This window comes from Rosa rugosa, chromosome 2 (genome assembly GCF_958449725.1).
Source record: "Rosa rugosa chromosome 2, drRosRugo1.1, whole genome shotgun sequence".
In the NCBI taxonomy this organism is placed as follows: domain Eukaryota; kingdom Viridiplantae; phylum Streptophyta; class Magnoliopsida; order Rosales; family Rosaceae; genus Rosa; species Rosa rugosa.
In genome coordinates this window covers 58,726,154-58,752,883 of record NC_084821.1, presented here as the reverse complement: position 1 = coordinate 58,752,883, position 26,730 = coordinate 58,726,154, and the positions used below count along the sequence as shown (strand labels likewise).

General features: G+C 43.3%; 3 protein-coding genes and 1 long non-coding RNA gene across 5 annotated transcripts in view; 3 read left to right on the top strand and 1 right to left on the bottom strand.

The window, feature by feature from the left end:
• The window catches only part of LOC133728843 (DNA polymerase eta), a 106,085-nt gene that overhangs the window by 51,949 nt on the left and 27,406 nt on the right, over positions 1 to 26,730 (top strand). The gene's annotated exons all lie outside the window — the stretch shown is intronic.
• LOC133731150 (probable F-box protein At1g44080) lies at positions 2,182 to 3,288 on the top strand. Its single transcript, XM_062158596.1, has one exon. The coding sequence runs from the start codon at positions 2,182 to 2,184 to the stop codon at positions 3,286 to 3,288; it is 1,107 nt and encodes a 368-aa protein (XP_062014580.1).
• Positions 4,184 to 6,167, bottom strand: LOC133731149 (uncharacterized). The gene is made up of 3 exons (XM_062158595.1): positions 6,048 to 6,167; positions 4,620 to 5,885; positions 4,184 to 4,210 (listed from the first exon to the last, which is right to left on the bottom strand). The coding sequence occupies exons 1-3, from the start codon at positions 6,081 to 6,083 to the stop codon at positions 4,184 to 4,186; spliced, it is 1,329 nt and encodes a 442-aa protein (XP_062014579.1). The 5' UTR covers positions 6,084 to 6,167.
• Positions 22,705 to 23,949, top strand: LOC133731559 (uncharacterized). Its single transcript, XR_009856715.1, has 3 exons — positions 22,705 to 23,097; positions 23,656 to 23,732; positions 23,858 to 23,949. It is a non-coding gene; the product is annotated as an uncharacterized LOC133731559 (long non-coding RNA).

Sequence of the window (26,730 nt, the reverse complement as noted above, 5' to 3'; positions counted from 1 at the left end):
AAAATTTGAAGTAAAACCGATGGTCTGATCTTCACAGATCGTAAACCGAAGATAAAACGTAAAAACCGTAAATAGTAACGTAAAAACGTAAATCCACTATTTATCAACTTTTTCTAACATGACCATGTTATATATCAAAACGCTCGTAAGGATGCGTAGATCATCACCTAGATAATAAAAACTCAAAATATGGTCGAATACGCCGCCACAAGCGGCGGTCAGTGGGCGGTCAACGGCGGTCAACGCGGCGGTCAACCACCTCCGATGCAAAAGTCGTCAACTACAAACTTGTTCAAAATGACGAGTTGATCCACTTTCATAACTAGCATGAAGTCTGAAAACGAAAGGAAGTGGTCGGAAATTACCTAGAACAGTCGAGGTGGCCGGAAAATTTCCAGAATCCGGCGAAATTTGCAGAATCCGGCAAGGCTTGATTTCGACGTCAAAACTTCAATTTCAGGCTTCGATTCCTTCTAGAGAGTTGTTAAGAAACTCAAGACGAACGCATTGGTTCAAGAATCACAGAAAAATATGGTCTGTAGCTCGAGATATACCGATCGAAAGCTTCGGTGGTCGGAAAATTTGCAGAATTTTGCAGAATCCGGCGAGGGCTCCGATCGACGTAAAAACTTCAATTTCAGGCCTCGATGCCTTCTGGAAAGTTGTTCAGATCCTCACTCTGAGTTCACCAGTTCAAGAAACACTCAAAACAACATCCTGTAGCGCGAGATATGTCGATCGAAGCTTTGGTTTTCGATTTGATCGGGTCTGGCTTCCAGCCGCCACCACGAGTAGCGCCGCCGTGCAAGGCCACTTCTGGGAGCTTCAGGACGTTGAGGTGAGCTTGTGGATGGAGTTTGGTGAGGAGTGGTGAATGGTAACTTGAGATATCAAGCTTGAAATCAAAACGGGGGTAAACCGGCCTCGTGCTCCACCGCCGTGTACGGCCCACGAGACGGCGAAAGGCTGTTACCGGCAGCTGCGAAAGGAAGAGGCGAAGCTGTGGAACGTGGTCTGGGTCGATTCGAAGGCCTGTGGAGCGAGAACAAGCTTGGAGAAGGAATGCTCTGTTTTGGTTGCTGGTTTCGGCAGAGAGGGAGAGAGTGAGATATTTTTCTTTCTTTTCTTCTGGAGCTGGTACACCACCATCTATCAACATGTAGAGTAAAATACAACTAGTGTCGCACTACCTCTCTTAATGCTTGAAACACAAAGAGCACACCTCAATTTTTTTAAACAAAGTATTTGCCACTATAAATTTGTGATAAAACCAGAAAATTCAATAACTAGTAAGTGGAAGATGAGGTTATTACAAGAGAAGACAATTTATTTATTTAAAAAGATTTGATCCGGAGTGATTATATATATATCTTCCATTAATATATGTTATTGAGTTCTAAATTCTTGATTTTGCGCTTTGATTTGATGTATAGACAGAAGATCGAGTAACGTGAATAATGAGCATGTGATGTAATATGTGGGGTCTTCGAATCCCTCAAACTTGATCTTGTACGTACGACCGTACATCTTTCGGTCACATGAATATATTATCTTATTCCCTATAAAAAAACAATAATAGGAATCGAAAATTAATTACATAATTTAACTCCCAATATAATAACAGCCTAGTCCGCATAGTAAGATACTGTATATGGTACTACACATGTAGGTACAACCTTTTTCATAATTAGAGAAGACAATTTATTTATTTAAAAAGATTTGATCCGGAGTGATTATCTTCCATTAATATATGTTATTGTGATTTGATGTATAGACAGAAGATAAAGTAAGGTAAATAGTCCTTAATTTCCTAATTAAGATGAGGTTTTTAATGGGAACCTAATGAATCGGAACCTATATGAAATACATTTAATGTGATAGGGCCTCATTACGAAAAAAGAAAAAATAAAAAGGGAAAGCGAGAAATTTGAATGATCAAACTTTTCTCCTTCTCGGTCAAGATCTCTTCATTAACAGTCTCAATCTCCTTTCCATTGTATGAGACATATACGTTATAGTTTCCGACGTGATTTAGGATTTTATCGGGCTCTATATATAAACCTATACACACACACGTGTTATGATTTGTTTATAGATTCACCTCAGGAACAAAGGGTTAACCAATGTGCGGAGTTCTTCGTGAGATATTTGGGCGTTTAGGATAGAAATTCAATTAGAACAATGGTAGAGGCAGTCGTATTTGAATCACACCAAATAAAAAGGAAAGAAGCCTCAGTTTCTGCAGGTTGGGCATGGCTTCCAAGTGAGCTTTTGGAATTGATACTAGACAAATTGGTACTCATCTGTGACTACATCCAGTTCGGTGCAGTTTGCAAGCATTGGCAATCCGCCGCTAAACAACATAAACAGCAATGGATGAAATTTTGTCACAAACAGCTTCCTATGCTGATGCAGATTACTAGAAACCGCAACAAAAGCAATGCTGCCTTCTTTAGTATCTCGCAGGGAGGTATGCTAAGGCAGTTGAGCTATGTACCTCATTACAACAAAAAGGGAGTTGAATTATATTCCTCCCATGGTTGGTTAGCTTATAATGACAAGTTGGTTCTGACCTTCTTGAACCCTTTTACTGGAGATACTATTAGCCTTCCACCAATTATAGAACCTACCGATGCAGTACAAGATATATTGGATTCTCCCTCTACGCGCATTTATCAGGTTGCATTGTCGGCTGACCCTTGTTTGAATCCCAATGTTTATGAGGTTCTAGTACAATATTGGCTTTATCCTCAAACCCTTCTAGCTCATTTTAATTCAGCAGATGCTACTTGGACTCAAATAGGTGATACATCGTTAGCGTTGAACGTTCTTGATGCACTTTATTATAAAGGCCAGTTTGTTGCTCTTACCGTGTTCAATGAGGAATTTCCCTCTATCTATGTCAGCGGCATTACAACTACATACCAACAGTCTGCTCTAGGTACAGCTAGGAAATATATTGTGGAATCGTCCGCGGGAGACTTATTGTTGGTTAGGATAAAAGGATTTGAGTCTGATGAGAAGAGCATACAAGTTTACAAGTTGTTGCGTGCTGCTAGGGGTAGACCCAAATGGGTAGAGATTGAGAGTATCGGAACTGATGTTCTGTTTTTGGGTGGAGGAGAACCTATTTGCGTCTCTGCTTTAGAGTTTCCAGAATGTCATCCAAATTCCATATACTTCACGGATGGTGTCTTCTACTTAGAAAACAGAAGAATGGAAAGGCATAACTGCGTGAATAAACACAAGGAACGGACACTATTATGGATTTTGCCCACTATTGTGTGAAGATGGTCTCAATCAATCTCCTATCTCACTTCTTGGATAGCAGAATTCTTAATCAACAGCCATATTCTCTCTCACCAACTTGACACCATGAATAGAATATGGTGTATTATATGATTTCCTTTTGTACGCAAACTCTTCCTTATAATTTGGTAAGCTTTCAATTCTAAACTTCTTTAGAGCATCTAGTTTCTGTAAAGATTCATAATGCACAAGTAAACCCAGTCAACTGAACCACCCAATCTGCTGTAACCAAAAAGTAGACATTCAAATAAGGTATGATTCAAACCCAGAAAAGTAGGAGACAATCTATGGTACTTGTGGGTATCTCATACACTCATTTACAACTATTTGAACAAAAAATTACAATTATTTGAACCAAAATTACAACATTGAGAACAAAAGTTACCATATTTATTTACACTATTTATATATAGTTAAACAAAAATTACAACATTGACAACGAATTTGTTCAAAAACTTGTAACAATGTCGTAAGAGGTGTAATTACTATTATTAGAACTAAGATTACACAAAATAGGACTCAACATTACCACTCTGACAACAAATTTGTCGTCACTTTTGTAAATGTGGGTATGAGATACCCACAAGTACACTAGAATTTCCCGAAAAGTAGTATACTTACGAAATAAAAGACCAAATACAGAAGGACCGTAGCATCAACTTGCTGAGAGATATAATTACCACAAAAAGGAACATCCAAATGTTCAATACAACCACAAGTCCATAAACTTAAAACTTAATTCATTAGTTCATTACATACCCAAATAAACTAATAAAGAAGTTTCAAACTTAAAAAGGTCATGAAAACATAAAAATGCAGGCCAACAACAAAACAGCAGCAACAGGTACAACATGCAGACAGCAAACTCGAAGAATCATTCACTATGCTGCTCATCATCCACCTGAGTAACAAGAAAACATGAACACATAAATCTCAGCAAGCTAATAGTTGAAAATCAAAGTCTCAGCAAAACTTAAGTTTATAGTATGTCCACTTAAATTTATAGTTTCCTGTATGGCTTTCAGCATGTTTTAAACTAGCATGAGTCAAGTCTCCCAAGTTCATTAAACAACAACCAGCTAAACTGTGGGATTACCAATGTGGCTACTATGCAAGCTGTAGAGGCAATTGTATGATGCACAGCAAAACTTATGCTCACAAATGCAATCTAAGTACCACTCATTTTTACTTAAGCAATGCCTTGGCTAGTTGGTTCTAACTGAACAAGGATCTTGAAAATTCTTAGACCCCAAAAGATTAAGTAAAGAAAAGTATTAAGGATCAATTAATTGGCAGTAAGGATTATTTACCTCTTGCCATTTTGCAGGTAGCACAAAGCAACCATAGACATCACAGTATGCAAGGGGGTCGGTTTTCGCATTGTTCTTGAGGTAACATGTAGGGAAGAAGATGAATTTGAACTGACTACAGTAGGTGTTGCAAAGGATTTTAAAGGGTATAACAAGAGTCACTAAATTGTTCATCTTAGGATCATTTAGCACGGAAATCGTTCGCTCGAAGCTGCTCAAAATAAGGCATGCTCTTTGAGATCCAAGATCAACCAACTTGTAACTCCTTGGTCTTTTAAATTCAAGATTTAAAAGTGGCAGCTTTGTCATGTCCTCAGTTATAGAGCTGATCAACCTGGCTTTCTCTTCAGAGGAAGAGAGAAGATATGCTTCAATTAACACCTCTGATCCATATGAATATGTGAGCATTAATTTCAAATCATCATTCCCAACATTCAGTTCCATAATCAAAGCTGTGCCATCAAATGGAATACAAGGACATGGGGACTCAGCAGCATCTGGAGAGAGTGTCGACCAAAAAAATGCAGGGATTTGTCTCCACTCTCTATTCGGGTCGGATACATCAAAGCAGAAAACCATGGTATTCGGATCGGAATCGGAATCGGAATCCTCGGCAGGGGTTTCTCTAATGGTGTAATAAATCTTAGTCCCGGTGACTGCAAAGCAGGGTAATTGCAAATGTACACCTTCTCCAAGGACCCAAGTAGGAGGTAGTGGCAATGGTGACCATATGCCTTCTTTGGGGTCATACACCTCAAAACTTTTAGCATCACCTGGAGAGAAATCAAGGGCGTAGAGTTTCCGGGCGAGCTCCACCAGCAGCGGCCTAATTTTTCGTTCTGGGAGACCAGGAATTATCTTGGTGAAACCAGCAGAGTCAGGACCATCATGGTTAGTATCAGTATCATACACATAAATATATCTGCCGCTGCTGAAGAAAATTTGGGATCCATACACACCACACGACGCGCGACTGGGGTAATCGGTCATCTCCTGACAAGCCACTTGGCGTAATGGAAGGGGAGAATAGTGACTGGAGGTTTCTGAGAACAAATCGGACAGCTTGATGGCTTTGATAGTGTGATGCTCGGCCCACTTCCCCTCCTTCGTTTTGCGTTCCGAGATACATATATAGAGGGCCTTGGAGTGATCAATCTCCTCCACCTCGAGCTGCACATATGTAAAGTCCCTATCGATAATCACGGCCGGCCTCTCCCAACCGGGTACTGCAGCAATTGGCTCGGTACCAGCCAAGTCCCCCTCCTCCTTCAAAGTTTAATGTACATGATCAATAACATATTTTTAACCACTTCTGCTACTATTTTGGTTTTTTTTTTTCTTAGAAAAAAACTTAAAGAACAGATATAGTAACGAGATGCCATATATGGCAATAATTGTAGAAACTAAATACAGATGAGTTAAAATTACCTTCGGGTTAGATGATGCAGAACCGGAGGAAGCCATTTTTGGTTTTGCTTTTGGTATGGGTTTTTGACGGAGCTCGGTATGAGAGAGAGAGAGAGAGAGAGAGAGAGAGAGAGTGGTTTTGCTTTTGCTTTTGGTATGGGTATGGGTTTTTGACGAAGCTCGGTATATATGAGAGAGAGAGAGAGAGAGAGTAGCAGTGCACAATGCAGAGCCAGTACTGTTTGCTTAATTAGTTTATTCTAATTTGGACTCGGTTCCAGTCTTAAAAATCAGTGGAAAACCTGCATTTTGTTTCAGCTTAATTCCCTCATTAAATCTCTTAATGAACTAGCTGATTAGGGTTTACAATCAGTTGGAATTAATTTCAAGGTTGTTGTTGTTTTTGCTTGGTTTAATTGGCTCGTTATATTAATTAAATATTACTGCTTCCTCAGTAGTGGTCTCCGGTCACTATTGCTTAGCTGTGGACTGCGATTTTCGTCAAAAAAGTAGAGATTCTCTTTCACTATTCCGGCAAGAGTTGCAGAGCCTGCAATGCAACGCCTTGAGTGATGGTACTGGTTTGGCCCGTTTGGGGACCACAAAAACTCAACGCGCGCGCGTGGTTTCACTTCTTTTGTTCTCTTTGCATTGCTCCTAGTTTGGATTTATCTGTGGAATTAAATTTTGTTTACTAAAAATGAAAAACTTTCAGGTATTGACTTTTGCACTTTCCGGCCTTAATAGGAGGTGGCTTCCTCGAGAAGTTAAGAGGTTAACGCTTAGCTCTAGTTTTACCGGCTGGAAATGTAACTAGTCTGTAAAACACTGTAGGACGGGGTGTTTTCCTTTCTCCAGTAAGATCTAGTCCTTGTCTGTAGTACGTGAATTGCAGAGAAGGGGTCTGCTGCTGTTGGAGGATGTGTAACGTGCTGCTCATACCATCCAAATTGGAACAAACTAATTAAGCAAACAAACTAGATGTGATTGTTCGAAAAAGGCATGCTTCACATACCATTACATTACTAGCACTACAAGAAAAATGGCATATTGCAAGCAATTTTCTCCTTGCAAAATATAGAAAATTCCATGCAAAACACCAAATGCAGAGAATAAATTCGATGTTAGAGTTCTTGTAAAGATGCCTTTCCAATAGAAACAAATACGACCAACAAATATAGTACCTGGTACGACCAAGACCATCAAACAAAAGAATGATTATAACGAAAAAAAATTGATGAGGAAGCAAAAATGAGAGAAGGAAAAGGAGGATCGGGTGTTGGAGACATAGTGTTCGACGTGATGAAGAACTAGGAGAAGCAATGCTATATATGCATAGCGTGACACAACTAGATGTGACAAAAAAAAAAGGTAATAGTGCTCCACACAACAATAAGTAATAATAAGTCCATTTTTCTTTTCGCTGTGGTCCTCTCTATCTCTCTCCGTCAATTTCTTTTCTCTCTCCCTAGCTTGGTCAATTTTCATATGACATTTATCCTATAAACGTTTCTAGCGCAGTACTACTACGAGTAGTACGACTCACACCGTCTGCATGTACGATTTTAATTTTTCTGCTTTTGACGGGGTCATGCAATCATGTTTACATGCATGATGATGATGCATGTACACTATCCTCAGAATGCATGATGCATGATCACTATCCTCCAAAAATATGTATATTTTAATAATGTTCTATAAACACAAATGACGACTCCACAATCAAAGAAAACTGCTCAATGTTTGTGAAGAATGAAAAGATTTTTCAAGTTGCAGAGCCGTAATCGAGTCGGATAATTTTCGTGATTCCGGTTTGGGTTTCTCCACACACAATCTAATTCGATAGGTTAGCTCATTGTTCCTAAGTATGGATTCGGGGTAAATTGCCAAGATGAGGTAGGCTAAAGTTCATATTATTCTGCAGTGAAAAAGAGTTTTTATTGTTGAGTAAATCATGTCCAATGAAAAGGGTTGGAATCTCTCTCTCTCTCTCTCTCTTTCTCTCTTTCTGTGGGTTCTGTTAGGGTTTAGTATTTATTATTGAGTAAATCATGTCCAATATTTTTAGACCAACCCACCACCATTTTTTTTCCATCTCTATTTAAAGTCTAGGCTGTACAATCAAACCACATAAAGTTCATTTGTTTTTAAGAAATGCGTTGTAATGTGCAGTTCCTTGTTTCTTTAGGATGCATTCCAAAGCGCAAATCGTTAATTATTCGTTAAACCATTTTCTTTCGAATTAAGTTGATGTGTGGGATCATTTAGGTCTTCCTAATTTTCGATTTCGTTAATTTGTATTCTTTTGATAGGAGGTTAGCGGCGCTTCTTATGCCTGTCCTACCTCATTTCTCTTTGTAACCTTCTTTTCTTTAATAAATTTCATTCGCTAAAAAAAAAAAAAGTTGATGTGTGGGCTGTTGCATGTTGGAGGTGTACGTAATTAATAAGCTAGTAAAAGTCTCTATGGCATGAGTAAAAGGATTTCACATAACCTAGCTAGGTTTATCATTCTAGTTATAATTATCAAAATAAGCATGGATCTAAAGATTATGTATGTTACGATTAGAATTATGTTCTACAAAAAATGAAAGAAGCGTGATTCCATCCTTTTTGGACCCTTGTATATATACATCAATCGGACGCAATTGATTTGACGTTAGAAATTATCATAATATATTAAGCCAAGTTATGTTCCCATGCATATTGGAAAATAAATTTGAATTGTATGTAACAAGTAAGTCTATTATTTAGCGTAGAGAAAGAAAAAAAATATTGCAAACAATATCATGTTAGACATGAATCTAATAAAATCGCCAAGTTCAAAATAACAGATTATATAAGTATCCTACCAAACACAAAGAAACTATATTTTAGGCACAAATTATAATATACATGATCAATCTGATGATATTCTTTGATATTACTCTCTTTTTTTGGCTTCTTTTCCCACTGAAAAGTTTGCTCAAGCCATACTATATAAGTATATAGTGGTTTGATTAATCATGGTGCATGATTGGTGAAGGTGTTAATTTTAAATTTTTGATTGACAGTGCTTACACCCAGGTGACTAGCTAGCGTTGAAGGCAATGAACAGTTTCTCTCCCTTCCATGGTGAGTAGTCTTATCACCTTGAACATACTTTTCAGTTTGCATAAAAATGAAAACTTCGACATTTTCTTCTCGATTTCCTTTTTGCAGTATCTCTTATTAGCTATGTGTTTGCTCTGCAAGGATCATCATATCATTCCAACTACAGTTAAAAATTGAATGATACTCTTTTTCTAAGAAGAAATTAAGAATAAACAGATGAAGGATCAATAATAGAAACCACAATAGCAATCTTGAAATTGGCCGATCGATGGTAAATACAGCAGTCACCTTTTCAGAAATTTCAAAGTCTCCAACGGCAAACCAGAGTAATGCATGAGAATTAGAAATTATTTGTCCTGTACTGAAGAAACACGAGGCAGTCAGACAGCATTAGCAAAACACTCCAGAGCTTTGCAATCCATAATTTGTCATAATAAAGACCTAAGCAATGACAGCGTTTACGCTATTCCAAAACTGATTGTTTGGAAGCGGATGAGGAAGCTAGCGGAAGCTGAGAAGCGGTAGCATTCCTTGAAGAGCTACACAGACAGCAGGGTAATGAGCTAAACTGAGATAGTGTTTTCCGTTTGTGCGTGAATTTAATTGGTTTGTATCAAAATGTTATAGCAAGATGAGAAAGAAATAATGACACTTTCAAGCTGTTGTTTTCGCGGTTGAACATTCTGTTTTTCGTATTGGGTTTTCAATTGCAATGGTGTAGCACTTGACTAGTTGCAAGTCCTTGATGACATTTCTTACGTTTGTGGGTTGACGTTATATAATGGCTACACTGTTGGTTGAACAAACAAAAGTAAAGTCAGAATTTGAGCAATGTATGATTAATAGTTGGCTAATTGCTATGTAAAATGGTATTTGGTAAACATTCTCCATATTGTACATACATATACATTTACAAGCATAACTAGCTATAATGAGCTACGCTCATGGTACCGCCAGAGGTACTGATTCCCGCCAAAGGAGTAGCCTACGGATACACAGCCAGGCGAGCTACCGCCTGAGCCTCGGATCGCCCCCAGATCACCGCCGACGCGCTGCCACGTGCCATAACAAGATAGCATCAGAAGCTCCTGACGCTGGGAACTGAAGCACATCAGTCCCACATCGAAAACAAGGAGAAGATCAGCCTTCTCCTCACCTATAAAAGGTTCTCTCCTCTCTCCTCATTAATTACGCATTTACTACTCATTTATTATTATGCTGTCTATATGCATCGACTGACTTAGTCATCGGAGAAGTGAAGACCGCCCAACACGGTCTCCCTCTGACGCCCTGTCTTTCATTTGACAGCTAGCGAAGATCACCAAGTCCATAGAGTAGCGGTCCACCCACAGGACCCACGTTAAACGAAGGTTCGGCTACCGCCGGACTTTGAGCATTAACATTGGCGCCGTCTGTGGGAATCCTTGAACAAAAGGTCATCCCACCACAAATACCATGACTAACGGTAGCGGGGGAAACGCTGAAGAGCAGGCGGACCAATCCGCCATTCCCCAACCCACCAACCCAGCGGTAGGCGTTAACCGCGCACTATTCAACACCCAGCCAACCCCGGCGGTGAGGCAAATCCAAGTAGCAGCCGCCCACCGGGCCAGGATCTCACTGCTCTGTACGAGCTGGCACTGGCGGACTTTCACAAGGCAAATAGAGAGCGTGAAGAGGAGCGCAGAGAGAAGGCCGAGGCCCAAAAATAAGTGGCTACGCTGATGTCACGTTTTGATGAACTAAAGAGGACGCTGGAGGCAAACGCCAATCCAGCACAGAGCGAGCAATCACGAAGCACAGGGCGTAGTCGGCCCCACACTGGCACATTGGTACCGGGACCAATCATACAGATGCAGGTACCGCTGAACCCACCTGAACTATTGGGGATGGGACCACCGCCCATCCCCCAACTAATGTTGGAGCAGGAGGCGGAATCACTGCCGCATACCAACCGCTCGGAAGCTAGGGCAAGGACTGAGGGCAATCCACCTGCCCCAAGGCGCAGACAGGTTCAGCGGAATATCCAGGCAGGTCCTGCCGGCAGCGCAACAGCCCAAATACTGGAACGGATGCAACAATTGGAGCAGAGATTAATCCGGGCGAAGTCGGGCGCCCCAGCGCCAACTCCAAATCCGCTTTTCGCGTCCAGACCAGGACCGTTCACAGCTGCGATTCTGCAGGCTATCAGACCAGCGTACGCAAAAACCCCAAAGATGTCACATTACAGCGGCATGTCTGACCCCTTCGTCCATATGGACACCTTCAAGAAGGTCACCAACAACAAGGGATTTGACGACGCCACCCTGTGCCACTTGTTCAGCGAAACGTTGGACGGTGAGGCAATGAACTGGTTCTTCGAGTGTCCACCGGGATCCAATGACTCATTCCATGCACTATCACACGCCTTCCTCTCTCGGTTTATCTTATTGTCCGCCTAACATCACAACACAAGTCAGCTGTTCAGCGTCAAGCAAGGGGCAGACGAATCACTGAAGGCATTCGTCACAAGATGGCGGGCGGCAGCATCTCATTGCCGTGATCTAGACAAAACAATGGCATCGGCGGCTTTCAAGCAGGGACTCCTCAAGGGGCCATTCCTCTATCACCTCAACTACAATCATCCAATTGCGGTATATGACCAAGTCATGAGTGAAGCGGTCATTCATGCCCAGGCAGAATTCATCACATATGGAGAAACCCCACCGCCACCAGCAACACCAACAAAGTCAACACAGCCCTCCTCCAATCATCAGGAGACCACTAACAAGACCCCTGCTGCGCCGCTAACTGACAAGAAGAGGGAGTGGCAACAGGGCCACTACCAGATCAAGCGGCAGAAGGACCAACACGACAACAAGGGCAACCGCCTATCCCATGGGGATAACCGCAACAAACAAACGGAATCCTCTTAGCGGTATGCAGTGTTTACAGTCCTCACAGCCTCGTATGAGGAAATATACAATCAGTGCAAGGATCAGATCCCACCACCACCCCCAGCAAGATACCTAAAAAGGAGAAAACCAAGAAACACCGGCAGGTGGTGTAAATACCACGAGGACAACGGTCACAATACTAACAGCTGCAATGCTCTCAAAACGGCCATTGAGACCTTGTACCGTGACGGCAAGATGGAGCAATTCAAGGTGCGCCAACCACCACCTGTGATCGCCAACATTGAGCCCTTGGGCCGCATCAACACCATCGACGGCGGTGCTCCAATCACCAACATGTCTCACATGGCAAGGAAGCGCTATGCACGCTCTAATCACCCAAAAGAAGTCTGCAACATCCGCTACGAGAGATCCGCCAAACTCCCAAAGTCTGGTTGGGAGCCCATTACCTTCTCAGAGGAGGAGGAACGCGGAGTGCATCTACCCCATGATCGACGCCATTCTTGGCAGATTTTCAGTGGGGAGAATCCTGGTGGATAGCGGGTCCGCTGTCAACGTCATATTCAGCGGTTGCTACAACCACCTCAAGCGGAACAGGAAATTACTACAGGATCATGAGCCACTGCTCAGCTTCTCCGGTGACGTCACGCAACCGCTGGGTTCTGACTACATGCGGCTGACTATTGGCACTAGTCCATGCATGGCGGAGATACATACAGAATTCATAGTCGTCGATTGTTTCAGCTCGTATAACGCCATCATCGGACGGCCGGCACTTAACAAGCTCAAATGCATCATCGCCGGATACATGCTTCTCATGAAGTTCCCCACACCCAAGGACACGGGCTGTGTGAGGGGAAGTCAGCAGTTGGCACGAGAATGTTATTCAACGACTATAGCGCGGTCAACGCGCCGCCATGAAATCTTGACGGTGGGAAATCAGGCACCGCCACCAAATATCTTCGAGGACCCTAGAGATGACTAGAAGAAGTATGTAAAGAAGGAGCCAGTCAACCCAGAAATGTCGTTGAAAGTTGTCTGCATCTCGGACGAGCACCCTGAGCGGACAGTCTGCATAGGCGCCCAATTAGACCCAGAGGTAGCGGCGGAACTCACTCAATTCCTACGTGATAACGCTGCCGTCTTTGCATGATCATACGCGGACATGTCAGGTATCTCCCCTGAAATCATCACGCACAAGTTAAGCATCAAACCATCCTTCTATCCTATCAAACAGAAGCGGAGGGCCTTTGATGAAGAAAAGTACCGTGCAATAGGAGAGGAGGTTGCCAAGCTCCAAGGCATTGGGTTCATCCGCCATGTCATCTATCCCCAGTGGATTTCCAACCTGGTTATGGTCAAAAAGCCCAGCGAAAAGTGGAGGATGTGTGTCGACTTCAAAAATCTTAACAAGGCATGCCCAAATGATAGTTTCCCGCTACCCCGCATTGATCAACTGGTTGATGCAACCGCCGGACATGAGCTCCTTAGCATGATGGACGCTTTCTCCGGCTATAATCAGATCAAGATGCATCCCGGCGACCAGGAGTGCACCACTTTCACCACCGACAAGGGCCTATACTGCTACAATGTTATGCCTTTCAGTCTGAAGAACGCCGGCACAACTTATCAACGACTGATAAATGCCATGTTCGCAGAGCATTTCGGAAAAATTATCGAGGTCTACGTGGACGACATGTTGGTCAAGAGCATAAAGGCCAGCGGACATGTGGCAAACCTCAAGATCATAGTAACCATTCTCCTGGCCTATGGTATGCGCCTCAACCCAGAAAAATGTTTCTTTGGCGTCACCGCCAGCAAGTTTCTGGGTTATATCGTCAGCAAGCGAGGTATCGAGGCTAACCCGGAGAAGGTACAGGCCATTCTCGACATGAAGGACCCTGAGTGGAAAATACACGTCCAGTGCCTCCAGGGCAAGTTAACCGCCCTTTCTCGATTCATCTCCAGACTCACTGACAAGTGTGCCCCATTTTTCAAAGTCCTCAAAACGACTCACAAGAAAGTCATCAACTGGAACCCAGAGTGTCAGGCGGCGTTCCAGGGCTTGAAAGAATACCTGGCGGCAGTCCCACTCCTTTCCATTCCTGTGCAAGGAGAAACACTGTACATATACCTAGCGGTATCAGTGTCAGCGGTAAGCTGCGCCATTGTCTGACGTGAGGGCCAGGAGGAACTCCCAATGTTCTACGCCGGCAGAGGCATGAACGGAGCAGAAACAAGATACCCTCCCTTAGAGCAACTTGCTCTCGCACTCATCGTTGCCGCCAGACGCCTCCGCCAGTACTTTCAGGCTCACACAATCCATGTATTAACTAATCAACCGCTGAGACAGGTAATGCAGAACCCTGAACACTCAGGGTGCCTCAGCAAGTGGGCCATTGAGCTCAGCGAGTTCGACATTGATTACAAACCAAGAACCGCCATGAAGGGCCAAGCGGTGGCAGATTTCATTGCTGAACTCACCAAGTGTCAACTCGAACCCGGCAGGGAGACAGAGCCCGGAACGGAAATGGTGACCGCTGAAGAGCCAGCTCCCCAGCAGTCAGACTGGAACCTACATGTGGACGGCTCCGCTAGCGCCAAGGCCAGCGGTGCCGGAATCATCTTAACAGGACCGGGGGGACTGAACTCGGAGTACGCGTTGAAATTCAACTTCAAAGCTTCAAACAACATGGCGGAGTATGAAGCACTCATCGCCGGCCTACTCCTCGCCATCGACTCAGGGGCTGACAACGTCAACATCTTTAGCGACTCTCAATTAGTCGTTAACCAGGTCAACCACAGCTTCCAAGCCAAGGACCAACAGTTAGCAGCATACTTGGGGCACGTCAAGACACTGCTCAAAAAATTCAAATTTCACACCATCACACAGATCCCCAAGGAAAAGAACGCCAAGGCTGATTCACTGGCGAGACTGGCAATCGCTCAGCCACATCAAAGTCCAGCGGACACAAGAGTGGAGTGTCTTGACAGGCCAAGTATTACAAAAACCTTGGCGGAGATCTTCAGCATTGAGGTCAATCCCAGCTGGATGGACGAGATTATCGAGTACAAGCGCAACGGGACATTGCCAGAGGACAAAGTCAAAGCGCGACAGCTCCAGCGGAGAGCAACCCGCTACAACATCCAAAATGGCAAGCTTTACCGCCAGGGATTCACCCACCCCAACCTCCGCTGTTTAACCCCAGAAGAGGGAAAGGTCGTGCTGGCAAGGATACACGGCGGAGAATGCGGAAACCACTCAGGCGCCAGATCCTTGGCCAATCGCACAATGCGACAAGGCTACCTTTGGCCCACACTCGGTGATGACGCCCGGCGGATATCGAGATCTTGCCACAAGTGCCAACAGTATGCTGATTTCCCACATGCACCGGCGGAACCACTGTCAATCATCATCGGCCCATGGGTCCACTCAACGTGGGGCCTGGACCTGATGGGAAAATTCCAAACAGCCAAAGGCCAGTTCAAGTACATCATTGTTGCTATCGACTACAACAGCAAGTGGATAGAGGCAGAGTCACTGACGGCAATAACTACCGCCAAGGTAATTCACTTCCTCTGGAAGAACATCTACTGCCGCTATGGTGTCCCACATACAATCATTACAGACAACGGCACACAGTTCAACAACAAGGAACTCATATATTTCACCGCCAACCTTGGCACCAAAATGAGTTTTGCATCTGTCGCTCACCCCCAAACCAACGACTAGGTCAAAGCAGCAAACAAGATAATCAAGAAGCTGCTAAAAAAGAAACTCGACAACGCCAAGGGTTTGTGGGCGGAGAAGCTTCCAGAAGTTCTATGGGCCATCAGGACAACTCCAACTTCCGCTACTGGCGAAACTCCTTTTTGTATGATGTTCGGAACTGAGGCTGTCCTACCTATCGAGGTAACTCAAGCTACCGCTAGGGTTGAAGGTTACTGCCCAGAGACCAACAGCGACGGCGTCAACCTCGACAAGGACCTCCTAGAGGAAAGACGACACAACGCCCATTTGCACAATCTGCAAAACAAGCAGCGGATATTGCGTTTCTACAACACCAGAGTCAAAGCCCGAAACCTTCAACTGGGGGACTGGGTAATGAAGGAAGTAATTCCACCGCCAACAAAACTCCGCCCAACTTGGGAAGGTCCATACAAAATTGTGGAAGTCGTTAGGCCAGGGACCTTCTACTTAATGGACAAGGATGGCGTCACAACGACCCACCCTTGGAATACTGAACACCTTCGGTATTACTACAAATAGTCATGCCGCCACCCAAGAGCATCTTGACTTAGCTAAATTTTTGTTCAATATTTAGCTAAGGGAAGCTACCCAACGGGTACTACCCCGCTTTTGTAAACGCTGATCAGTCAGCTATCAATGAAACGAGGAATTATTCAAACCATTGTTACCAAGTCTAGTGTTTGGACCCAAAATGAACATTTTGGCATGACAAGGCATGTGTTGGAGAAATTGAGCCAATATCAGTGGCTCAAGCTATATATTGTCGACAAGCTCGAAATATATATTTACAGGCTAAATAAAGCCTACTATGGAAGTATGACAAGTCAACTTTAGCATATTTTCCTACTTCGGCTAGGAGAAACCGAGCTAAACAAGGAAGGAGGGGTGGCAGACTGACCAAATGAACTTGAAATGATCTGAAACTCTGCAGATCCATTCTAGACAGCCCAAGGATCATTTCTTATGAAGAGTGCCAGAGCTTTTTTTGAGTGGAAGGCCTTCAAACAATCAGTCCAATTTTCTACAGAAGCAAAACTGGAAAACTGGACCTGTAAGAGGTCCAGCAGCATTTTCGGCCCAACCACATGGAATAAAAATCTGAAAATTTGTCAGGATGATCTACACTCATAGTGGAACATTTCATATGAAGAAGTCGAAGGCATATAATGAAGTCTTGTTGGAGAAATAATTGAAGGAATAAAGGGGCAGAAACTGACCTAAAACCAGCTCAATATTCACATGTTCATGTTTCCTACCCACATGAAGAAAGCTAGATGCTTTTCTCTTTTTCCTTGGATATATTTTTCTTCTACAATCTCTTTAATAGATCATCACCACTTCCATGTTGCTGCACCTTCATGCTTTGCTTTCATTTCATCTTTTCTCTATCTTTTCCATATTTTACAAGTGAACTTAGATCTACTTTCATTATTTTTCTTCCACTCATCATTTCACTCTTCTTTTTCTTCCCTATATAAACACCTTCTCCTCTCATTCTAAAACACACATTCACATTCAACAACAACATCTCTAAGATGATCTAAGTTCTCTCTAGAGCAAACCTCTCTAAGAGCAACTCCTCTCCCTCTCTTTCTCTTTCTCTTAGCGGTGATCACACTCCTAGTCCTAGTCTTCTCAGAAGCCGACTTTCAGTGCCGCCAAACCCTCTGTCAACGTGCTTCGGTCCTAGTCTCCTCGGGAGCCGACGGTAGTGCCGCGACCACAACACCAACAAAGACACATTCACATTCAACAACAACATCTCTAAGATGATCTAAGTTCTCTCTAGAGCAACCTCTCTAAGAGCAACTCCTCTCCTTCTCTTTCTCTTAGCGGTGATCACACTCCTAGTCCTAGTCTTCTCAGAAGCCGACTTTCAATGCCACCAAACCCTCTGTCAACGTACTTCGGTCCTAGTCTCCTCGGGAGCCGACGGTAGTGCCGCGACCACAACGGTTACAGAACCAGCCAAGCAAGGGTAACGCCCTAGCAACCCAGCCAAGCTAAAGTCACGCTTTAGCAAGATCTCAACATTTCCCGGTGATGTCGCTCTGCTCGATCTACAACATTGAGTATCGATTGTGTTAACAAGAAGAAACTTCAGCAAAGTCCTCACCACGAGGCACAAAGAATCCCACGACGAGGTTGGTGCTCTCCTCGTCCACAATTGCTTGAAAGAAGTCAGGTCAAGGGACACCCCCGACGACCGCACCCGAACGGTGCTGGCACGCCCGCGCAAGAAAAGAGACTGTTGACCAGCTGCAGCAAAATTTGAGCCAAACATCTAGCACTGAGGGCAACTGGCAACGCCAGCAACAGTCAGCGGACCACGTTCGCTACATTGTGCACTAGGACCAATCTTAATTCCTTTAATGTTTCATTGATTGGCAAAAGAAAACTCTAAGTCAAAACTCTAGCGAGACAGGCATATCATGACAAACACAACAAAATTTCGAAATGTCACTTCATATATGCAGGGCTGGGACTCCCCACCCAAAAATATTCATTAACATAAAAAATTATGCCTCAGCGGCTACAAAAAAAAAGGAGCTCAACATCAAGGATGGGCACGACCGCCATCAGCGTCTTCACCTTCGGCATGCGGCGGCGGATGTAGGCAGCTTGTTTGGTCAGACCCTCGAGCGGTGGGACTGGGAGTCTCTATGGTACTATCCGCCCGAGTATGGGCAGCCAGAAATCCAGCACGCGACACCTCCGACTGAGTGGGAGGTGGAGTTCGCTGAGAACCATCCGCCGGGCGCGCGCTGCTTTCTCCACTACTCGAGCGGGCACCATCAACCTGAGCGGGGGCCATACCCTTCGCCGGCGGAGTATTCTTAGCTAACAGCACGGCGGGCAGGGACGCCTTCACAAAATCAATGGCGCCCTTCTGCCTCAACATCTCCACGTTGGCGACGGCACCAGCCTTCACCGCCTCCGTCAGCGCCTTCTTGTATTCCGCCGACTGCTTGAATGCCTCCACAGCGGTGGCCGCAGCTCGGCTCCCTTCAGCTCCCAAGCGGGCGACCTCACCCTCCAACCTCTTCACCTCAGTAAGTCTGGCGGCAGACTCCCGCTGTAGGATCTCAACCTTCTTATCCTTGGCGACCACCCGATCTCGGAGCAGGGACATGTCTTGCTTCAGCTTGGAGACATGATTATTCCGCTCCAAGTCCCGTTCAACGGCGACGGCCAGCTTGCCACGGGCATCCGCTGCTTCACAGTCAGCCTTGCTCAGGCGCCGCTCCACATCCGCCAGCCAGTCCTTGGCCTCCCCCAGCTCCCTCTGAAGACCCTTCACCTCCTCCCTGAGCTCCCGCTCGACCCAAGGCTGTTTCGACGCCGCCAGGAACATCTCGTGCAGTCCAACTGAGAGATGACCAAAGGCCGTGCTGAAGGGCGATTGGTCAACGGCGGTTGAGCGTACAATCCCCTCTAGGCCGCCGAACCCGAGCCGCTCGCAGAGGTGGTAAAGAAATTCCCGCTCCTCGTCATTCAAGAACTCCGCATACGCGGCGAACGAATCCAGGTCGCTAGCGGGCGCCTCTCTCTCCTCGACCACGGGAGCCTTGAGCGGAGCCTGTCGCGCCCTCTTCTGCTGGCGGGCCCCAATGGTTTCCACTTCACCCTCCTCTTCCTCGACAGAGTCATTTTGGCGGCGCCTTCGCTGAAGCCCCCGTGTGCTTCCAGCGGGACCAGGCCTCGATCCCCTCAGCGGCGGCTCCAACCCCGCAACGGTGACAGTCTCCGCCGGCGGCACCGTTTTCTCCTTGTGTGGCCCGCGCCGGTTGGCAGGCACCCTCTCTTTCAACGGCACGCCTGCAGGACCTTTACTCCCGCCGGCAGCCCCACTGGCCATACTAGTCCCTGCCTGAACGACGGGCGAGCCGTCACTACCAAGATGAGAGTGGTGCGGCATAGGTAGCATCACGGGGACGTCGGACTGGCTTAGCGCCAGTGTGTCAGGATTAACGACTGTCTGCTGCGCCGCCAGCCCGGAGGCATACATCTTCTCCAAAAAATTGTCGATTTCAGCACTATCCATGGCTTTGGCGAAAGCGTCGCGACTCGTTTTATTACCCGGCGGAGATTCTACAAAAAAAAAAAGAGACAAATCGACTTAAACTGAACGAAGGCACAGTATGGCGGAGATTGCTTACCAATGCCATGCGTCAATTGTTGATCTACCAACAACTCCCAACCTGTCAGAAGACGAAGGTCCAACAGATTGCGATTCTGCCAACAGCCTCTAATACGTGCCACACGACACTCCTCTTCACGAGTCAGGTTATAGCGCAGGCCCGCTACAAAAAAGAGGTAACCGTTAGTACAAACTACAAGGAATATCACAAGAAAAATCGCCAACTCTGGTCAGCGGAGACCGACAAACAACCTCGGATAGGCTGAAACTCCGACTTAATCCTAAACGTCTGCTCCCCCTCGTTGGACCCCGCTTGGTATTCCCACCCCGCCGTGGCAACACAGAAGGTACCCCGCTAGTAGGACATGGAGTCCTTCAGGTTCTCGATCAGCTTGGGTGCCCCCTGGCGGCGGCTCAAGTTAACCTTCCCTATACAATTGGCGCTTCACGTACACCAACTCCTAGAAGTGTAGCACCTCCGCCACAGTTGGTCCCTCGCAGCCGGACAAGCGCCATAGCGAGTTCAGCGCCATCATCAACCGCCACATGTTGGGGCAGATCTGCCCAAAGGCAAGGCCAAACTCGCACACCAGGATTTGGAGGTTTGGCAATAGCGGGAATGTCACTCCTTGGCGGAAGATCGCCTCGAGCACGACGGCAAACCCCGCTGGAAGAATCGAGGCTTTCTCGTCCACCATCGGCGGACGCAGCTTAACCACGCCTGGCAACCGATACGTCCGTTTCAACCGGTTGACAAGTTTCTGGCCTGGGTAGATTGCTTCTCCTCTCTCTTCGGTCAGCTTGGGAAGGATGGAGGCGGAGTTCCTCTTCGTCAACGTGCTTCTGAACCTGTCGAACTCTGGTTTCGAATTCTTTTCCTGGTCATGTTGATCTGCGGACCTGCTATGGCTATAGCCTCCGATCCAGTAGTGGTGGCTCCTGGTGGTTTTGGTTTGTGGGATGCCGACTGGACCCTATTTCGGGTTTTTGAGGTGGATTCGGTACGAGGGCCGGAAGTGGGTACTAGAGCGAGCGGTGCTAGACTGTGGCCGGATTTGCTCGCAAAGCCTCGACTTGGGGTGGACTGGTTTGACGAAGGTCGGACGAAGGCCAAGGGTGTTTGGTTGTCTGATGACGACGACGGAAACTGGTCGAGGTCTTCTACTCGTGACGGCGGCATTGTTCATGAGTGCTAGGACATGGTCTGGCATGCGTCGGCTGGGTTGGGAGGCTGGAGTTGTGATGGTGGCAGGTTTGGTGTAGATCACGGCAGTGATCACGATGCTGGCGGCGGCGGTGATGATCAAGCTGGCGGTAACTCTGCTAGGGTTTGTGTTGACTGTTTGTTTTGGGCCTGGGTCTGGTCTTGGTTGGATGTCCCTGTTTGGGTTTCTCATTCCTGGGCTTGGTAGGCCTGCGGGGCTTGTTTAATTTTAGAAGGGATGGAAGGTGATTTATCATCTTCCATTCCTAGCTTTTAGTTTCTTTAATAGGTCGCAAAGCTCACATCCTCTGAGGGTTCATTTTACTATTTACTTCGGAGGATGCTGATCTTTGTTTGAAATAAGGGTATGTTATTTTCCTCAAAAGGTGGGTGTACTTGGGGTGGCCTGGGGCTTGTTCTTGTCATAGAATAAGTGTTTAGGGTTCCCTAAGGAACGATTCTTTCTGTCGACCCCATAGGGGTGTTTCGTTTTTGTACTGCTTGCTGAATATATATAATGGGCTGACCACTTTTCATCAAAAAAAAAAAAATATTCTATCTTATTAAAAATAAAAAGTCAAACTTATCATGTCAAAAACTTATATTCAAGTCTCGACTACTCCCAGCTTTAAATCCTAGTTCCACCCCTGAATCTCATGCTTCCAAAGCACATAAATACCACAAAAGATAAAGGTTGATTATTTAGCTATTTCGTGATGGTATCACAGCTAACCTTCTCTGAATACCAGTCATTCGGTCCAGTGACATCAACTACTGGTAGAATTTGCTGGAAATGGAGAAATGGTAGAGACAAAATAGATGATCGAACAAGCTCTGGCTTTGATACCACTGTTGTAATTTGGTGCGAAAGCTTTTTGATAGTAGTGGGATAAGACAATGTGTTTTGGAGACAATGTATTTTGGAGAATGTGTTTAGGAGCTAGAAGTTGGGAGAAGATGTTATTAGGACAACTATGTTAGGAGGATATGATTTGGACGAGAAGCAAATGAAATAGAGGAGGGAATGATAGCAATACTTTGAAACTATCAATTGTATTGCTTAACTTGCTTCTTGTTCTTACATTACTTAATTGCTTGATTACATTACATATTTATAGACCTTGATGGATCATTCTAGACTTTGCTAAACTTCTTAAATGCTTCTACATCTTAATTACACTTTCATGATTAATCTAGAACCTTACCATTTTTATATATTAGTTCTAGAGACTTCCTACACTTACTTACATGATAACTGTAGAAACTTCTTGCACTAGCTATCATATCATACTAGATCATATTCTAGATAAATCTAGCAACTCTTAGACTCTCTTGATTGCTCTAGACTTCTCTTGATTGATGTAGATTATCTTAGATGATCAATATGCATTATATTAATTAACTTTCAACAAATTTTAACTTGAGACTAGCTAGCGAGTATCTAAACGGAAAAAGTAAATATAGTTTTAAGTTTACTAACATCATAATAATCAAATTAGTTTAAGTAATATAATTCAACTAGGAAAGATAAATCTGATTATTCTCGACTAAGAGATTGAGCTCATATATATAGGTAATATGCATGCCCCTTCACTTTGTCTATGATACGCTAGGATTCACTGAAACTGAGTAATACATTAGATTATTGCAAAGCAAGACTCACAAACACGAAACTTGAAGGCAAAGCAAATTCATAAAACACGAAACTTGCAAACACTTTAATTGCACTGCTTCTAAAAAGCATGTTTCATTTATGGGCCGTGGACTACGTACCAAACGGTCCGCCTCATCTCTCTCTCTCTCCCCGGCCCTCCTCCTAAATAGGCCGCCCTATATAAACCCTTTATTGTTGTCTGTGATCTTTGTAGGGTTTTTGAGTATAACACGGCGACCATGGAGAAGAGCGAGAGCGGCAACGTCGAGAGTATGCAGATCTTCTCGTCCTGTGGAATCCAAATCTTTCTCGACCTCCTTCCCGAAATGCCTGAGTACGTACCTTCCTCTACTCTTACTTGTACGATTAATTCTAGTTGTGATTCTCATGATCATCCTGAACAAGGCAGACCACACTTGTAATAACCTGTGATCTCCATCATAATTAAGGCATTATATTCAGTGATCAGGTATTGGTTTGACATTATCACCGACTTACTGAAAATACATGCTTTGTTTATTAAGTAATTATACCAGAGCAAAGTGTTCTGATTTTGTATCTAGTAGCATCCATGATAGTAAGTATAATATATACCAGAGTATAGTAAAATATGGATGAGTCATGTAAAAACAAAGTTTTTTTCCCCACAGAATATCAGCTGTAAATTGTAATCCCTTGTTGGCGTCAAGGGTGAAAAAGTTGAAACTGAAAATTAACAAGTATGAGATAAAAATTGAACTATATATGAAGGCATAAGCTTTCTTCCAATTTAATGCATTAGTCTGAGGATACCACCATGGCCAGTGGATTTCTCTTCGATCATCTCATACTTGACATTCTTACTGCTTTTATTTTCGTTGAAGACTTAATCCCATGCTTGGATGCTATGCAGGGAAAGTTTTGCCGGAACGTTGGCCAGCAATGGCGTCTTGTTTAGAATTGCATGGCATTTCATGCACTCTGGATCCGGTATGTCAGAATAAATGTTGTTTCTGAAATATTTCATGTTGAATTTGTAAATATGAAATGTTGATATTAGTAAATTCTACTCTTCTCTACTAAAATTACATTGTTATATTTCTAATTATGGGCAGGTCAAGTGTTCAATGACAGTCTCTACAACCAGAGATACTAGTGACCCAGATATTTTTTTCAAGGTTAGGGACATTGTTCAACTTATGTCAAGAGGGGGTTATGCAAATTGGGTACGAATTGACATTTTCTTTGTTATCATTTTCTTGTTTAACAACTAATTTTTGAAATATTTGTTAAGGCGTTAATGTAATTATTTTTGTTTTTTCAATGTATTTCTTTTTTCTTCTTGAAGGCCTCATGTATTCTGGAACACTCATATGAATATGAAATCATCAAGACTGGATATCAAGAAGGTGAGCTTTGTGCACTATATGGGATTGATAAGGTGGGTACTGCATAAATTCCTTCCATTTTATTTCCTTGCAGGTGTCTGTCAATTTTCTTAAAACAAATCTAGCTTATCAAAGTCTTTTCTTTATGTTTTCTGAATGCATTACTCCAGCTGCAATGTGTGGCCATTTAGTTTTAACACTACTGTAACATGGTGAATGAAGCTTTTGTTCCACCTTTGAAAAACTAGAGTTTGATGATCTGTGACCTACACCATAAAGATTTGGATTCTAATATTTTTGTAAGTCTTGGGCTTTATGCAAAATCTCAATTTTCAGAGTTTTCTAATTTCTACTATTTCTGCGCAGGAGCAATTTCACAAACGGCAGGATCTTTTCCTAAGCTCCATGAAGGTGCAACAAAATATCTAACTTATGTTTTTACTGATTCCCATTAAAATGGAAAAAATAAAAGGATGCACCTCAAGGGAATGTTATATTGCACTAATTTTTCACAATATAATTGGGATGCAGGAACTTCGTAAGCTGATCAGCACTGCCATTGTTGTTCTCGTAAGTGTTACTGTGTTCTTTGTTATTATTGTGATATGTTTTCTTTTCTTGTTTTCAGATTTCTTAATTTGCCCATAAACCATTAGGAAGACACTGTTGCTATTGTTGGTGGAACTTATGGATTGAAGATTGTGAGACGCGTTGTGAAAGACTGCATTGTTCATAACAAACCTCCAAATCATGTGATGAGGTTGAAAAAATATTATGAAGAGAGAGGCGGAAAAAGAAGTGAAGTAAAGATGATGCGTATGCTCGAGGATTTTCATTTATAAATGAATGAATCCAATAGTCAAATTAAGATTTTTAAGGGGTGTAACTTACAAAATGTAACATTTCATCAGCCCTTTGGCTCAACTAGTTACATAGAACCTCTAGGTTAATGTTCCTCTCGCAATGCAACGAAAATTTGTGTTTTGTTGCATTGTGAGCCTGAATACAGCAACAAACTAGTTTGGTGTTGCAAGTCATTGATTTGTAAAAGAATGAATCATATGTTTGTTTTATTCAATCTTGAACTTGAACTTATGCATCTGTTTATTAAACAATGTTGTCATACCCAAATTATTTTTTTTTTTTTTAAATCAAGGATATATTAATAGAAGGGCAGATCACCCCATGTTTTGACAATCATGGTTGATCATGTCCAGAATGAAGTCTGGAGACTGTTGTCATACTCAAATTGTTTAGACATGATGATCCTTTATTCTTAAAATTAGTAAAGAGACTTCAAATTAGTTGAGTTTTTATTAAAAAGTGGAGGAGGGTATCAAACTTGAGATCTTTACCAAATTGGTTTCCGAAAGTCTCCAAGACCGAAAACTAAACCCAATTGCCCATTCAAACCTGTCCGAATGACGGACCAAATTAAAAACGGGTCGGGTAAAGGGTTTGGGCTTTGACCCGTCCGTTCCTCTGCGACGTCCACTCCTCCCTTTACCTCTTCCCCGTTGTCCTCCAATTTGCCCAGAGGACTCAGACTCACCCTCATCTTGAACTCCAACACCATCCTCATCTTCCACCCTTCCCGTTCTCAGAAAGAGGCTCCTTATCCTTGTCGCTACCTCCTATACCCTTCTGACTCGGTTTGCTTTTGGATTTGGACCTCTGAGCCCTAATCTATACTATTATTAAGAGAAGAGAGTTTGTTAGCCAAAATCTAGAATTCTGACAGAAATGACCCTAGAAGATTAATAAACTTTGAGAATTAATTAAATCAGAATGATAATTAAGACATTTACAAAATATATTTTTATTAAAAAAAATAAACAAAAAAGTATCCACAATCCACTTTTCTCTCCCCATCATCTTTTCTCTGCAATAACTAACTATTTTCTTTTTTATTTTCTAAAAAAATAATAATAATAACTTGCACATGCAGAGCATGTGTGAGGAAATACTAGTATCATTTAACCCATCAATTCGAACAGAGCTTACACAGTTACACTTAATAATTTATAATTATAAAGATAAAATTATTTATTTATTTATGTTGACAAAAATAAAAAGTAAAAAAATTATAAACTACCTACCCCATAACTTCTTAGAAAAGAAAAAGATATGGAAAAGACAAATTCGACACTAGGTTGTTGCAAACAAGATATGTTCTAGTTAAATACTGAGGTGTTAACCCTAGGCCATATCTTTCCTCTACTTCTCAACAGGCTTGATTTCTAGTTACCCTGTTCATGGTCTGACTTGATTTGATTGCTTTCATATGGTAAACTACTTCTTATATATTTGTTTTGATTTTTTTCCTATATTTGGTTATTAGCAGTCCATAATTTAAAGCCGTATACCATGTTTTTCGATTTTCATGAATTTTTTTTTTTTTTGAACAAATCGATATTCATGAATTGCAGAGCCATATAATACAGTACTATTTCTGATGAAACGGTTTCGATCTTTGTCAGCCATGGTAAGAAAGATACTGTCTCCTTACAGTAATGCATATTCGTCAAAAACTAAAGAGCCTCGTTAACATAAGTTCCTTACATATTCTTTTCTAGTATGACTTGATGATGGTTAGATAT

What these genes read in the sequence shown, in the direction of transcription:
- LOC133731150 (XM_062158596.1), top strand. Translation starts at nt 2,182, where the DNA reads ATGGTAGAGGCAGTCGTATTTGAATCACACCAAATAAAAAGGAAAGAA.
- LOC133731149 (XM_062158595.1), bottom strand. Translation starts at nt 6,083, where the DNA reads ATGGCTTCCTCCGGTTCTGCATCATCTAACCCGAAG. An exon ending in CTGCATCATCTAACCCGAAG is followed by an intron (nt 5,886 to 6,047) that starts GTAATTTTAACT and finishes TAAACTTTGAAG; the next exon opens with GAGGAGGGGGACTTGGCTGG. An exon ending in TACCTGCAAAATGGCAAGAG is followed by an intron (nt 4,211 to 4,619) that starts GTAAATAATCCT and finishes CTTGTTACTCAG; the next exon opens with GTGGATGATGAGCAGCATAG.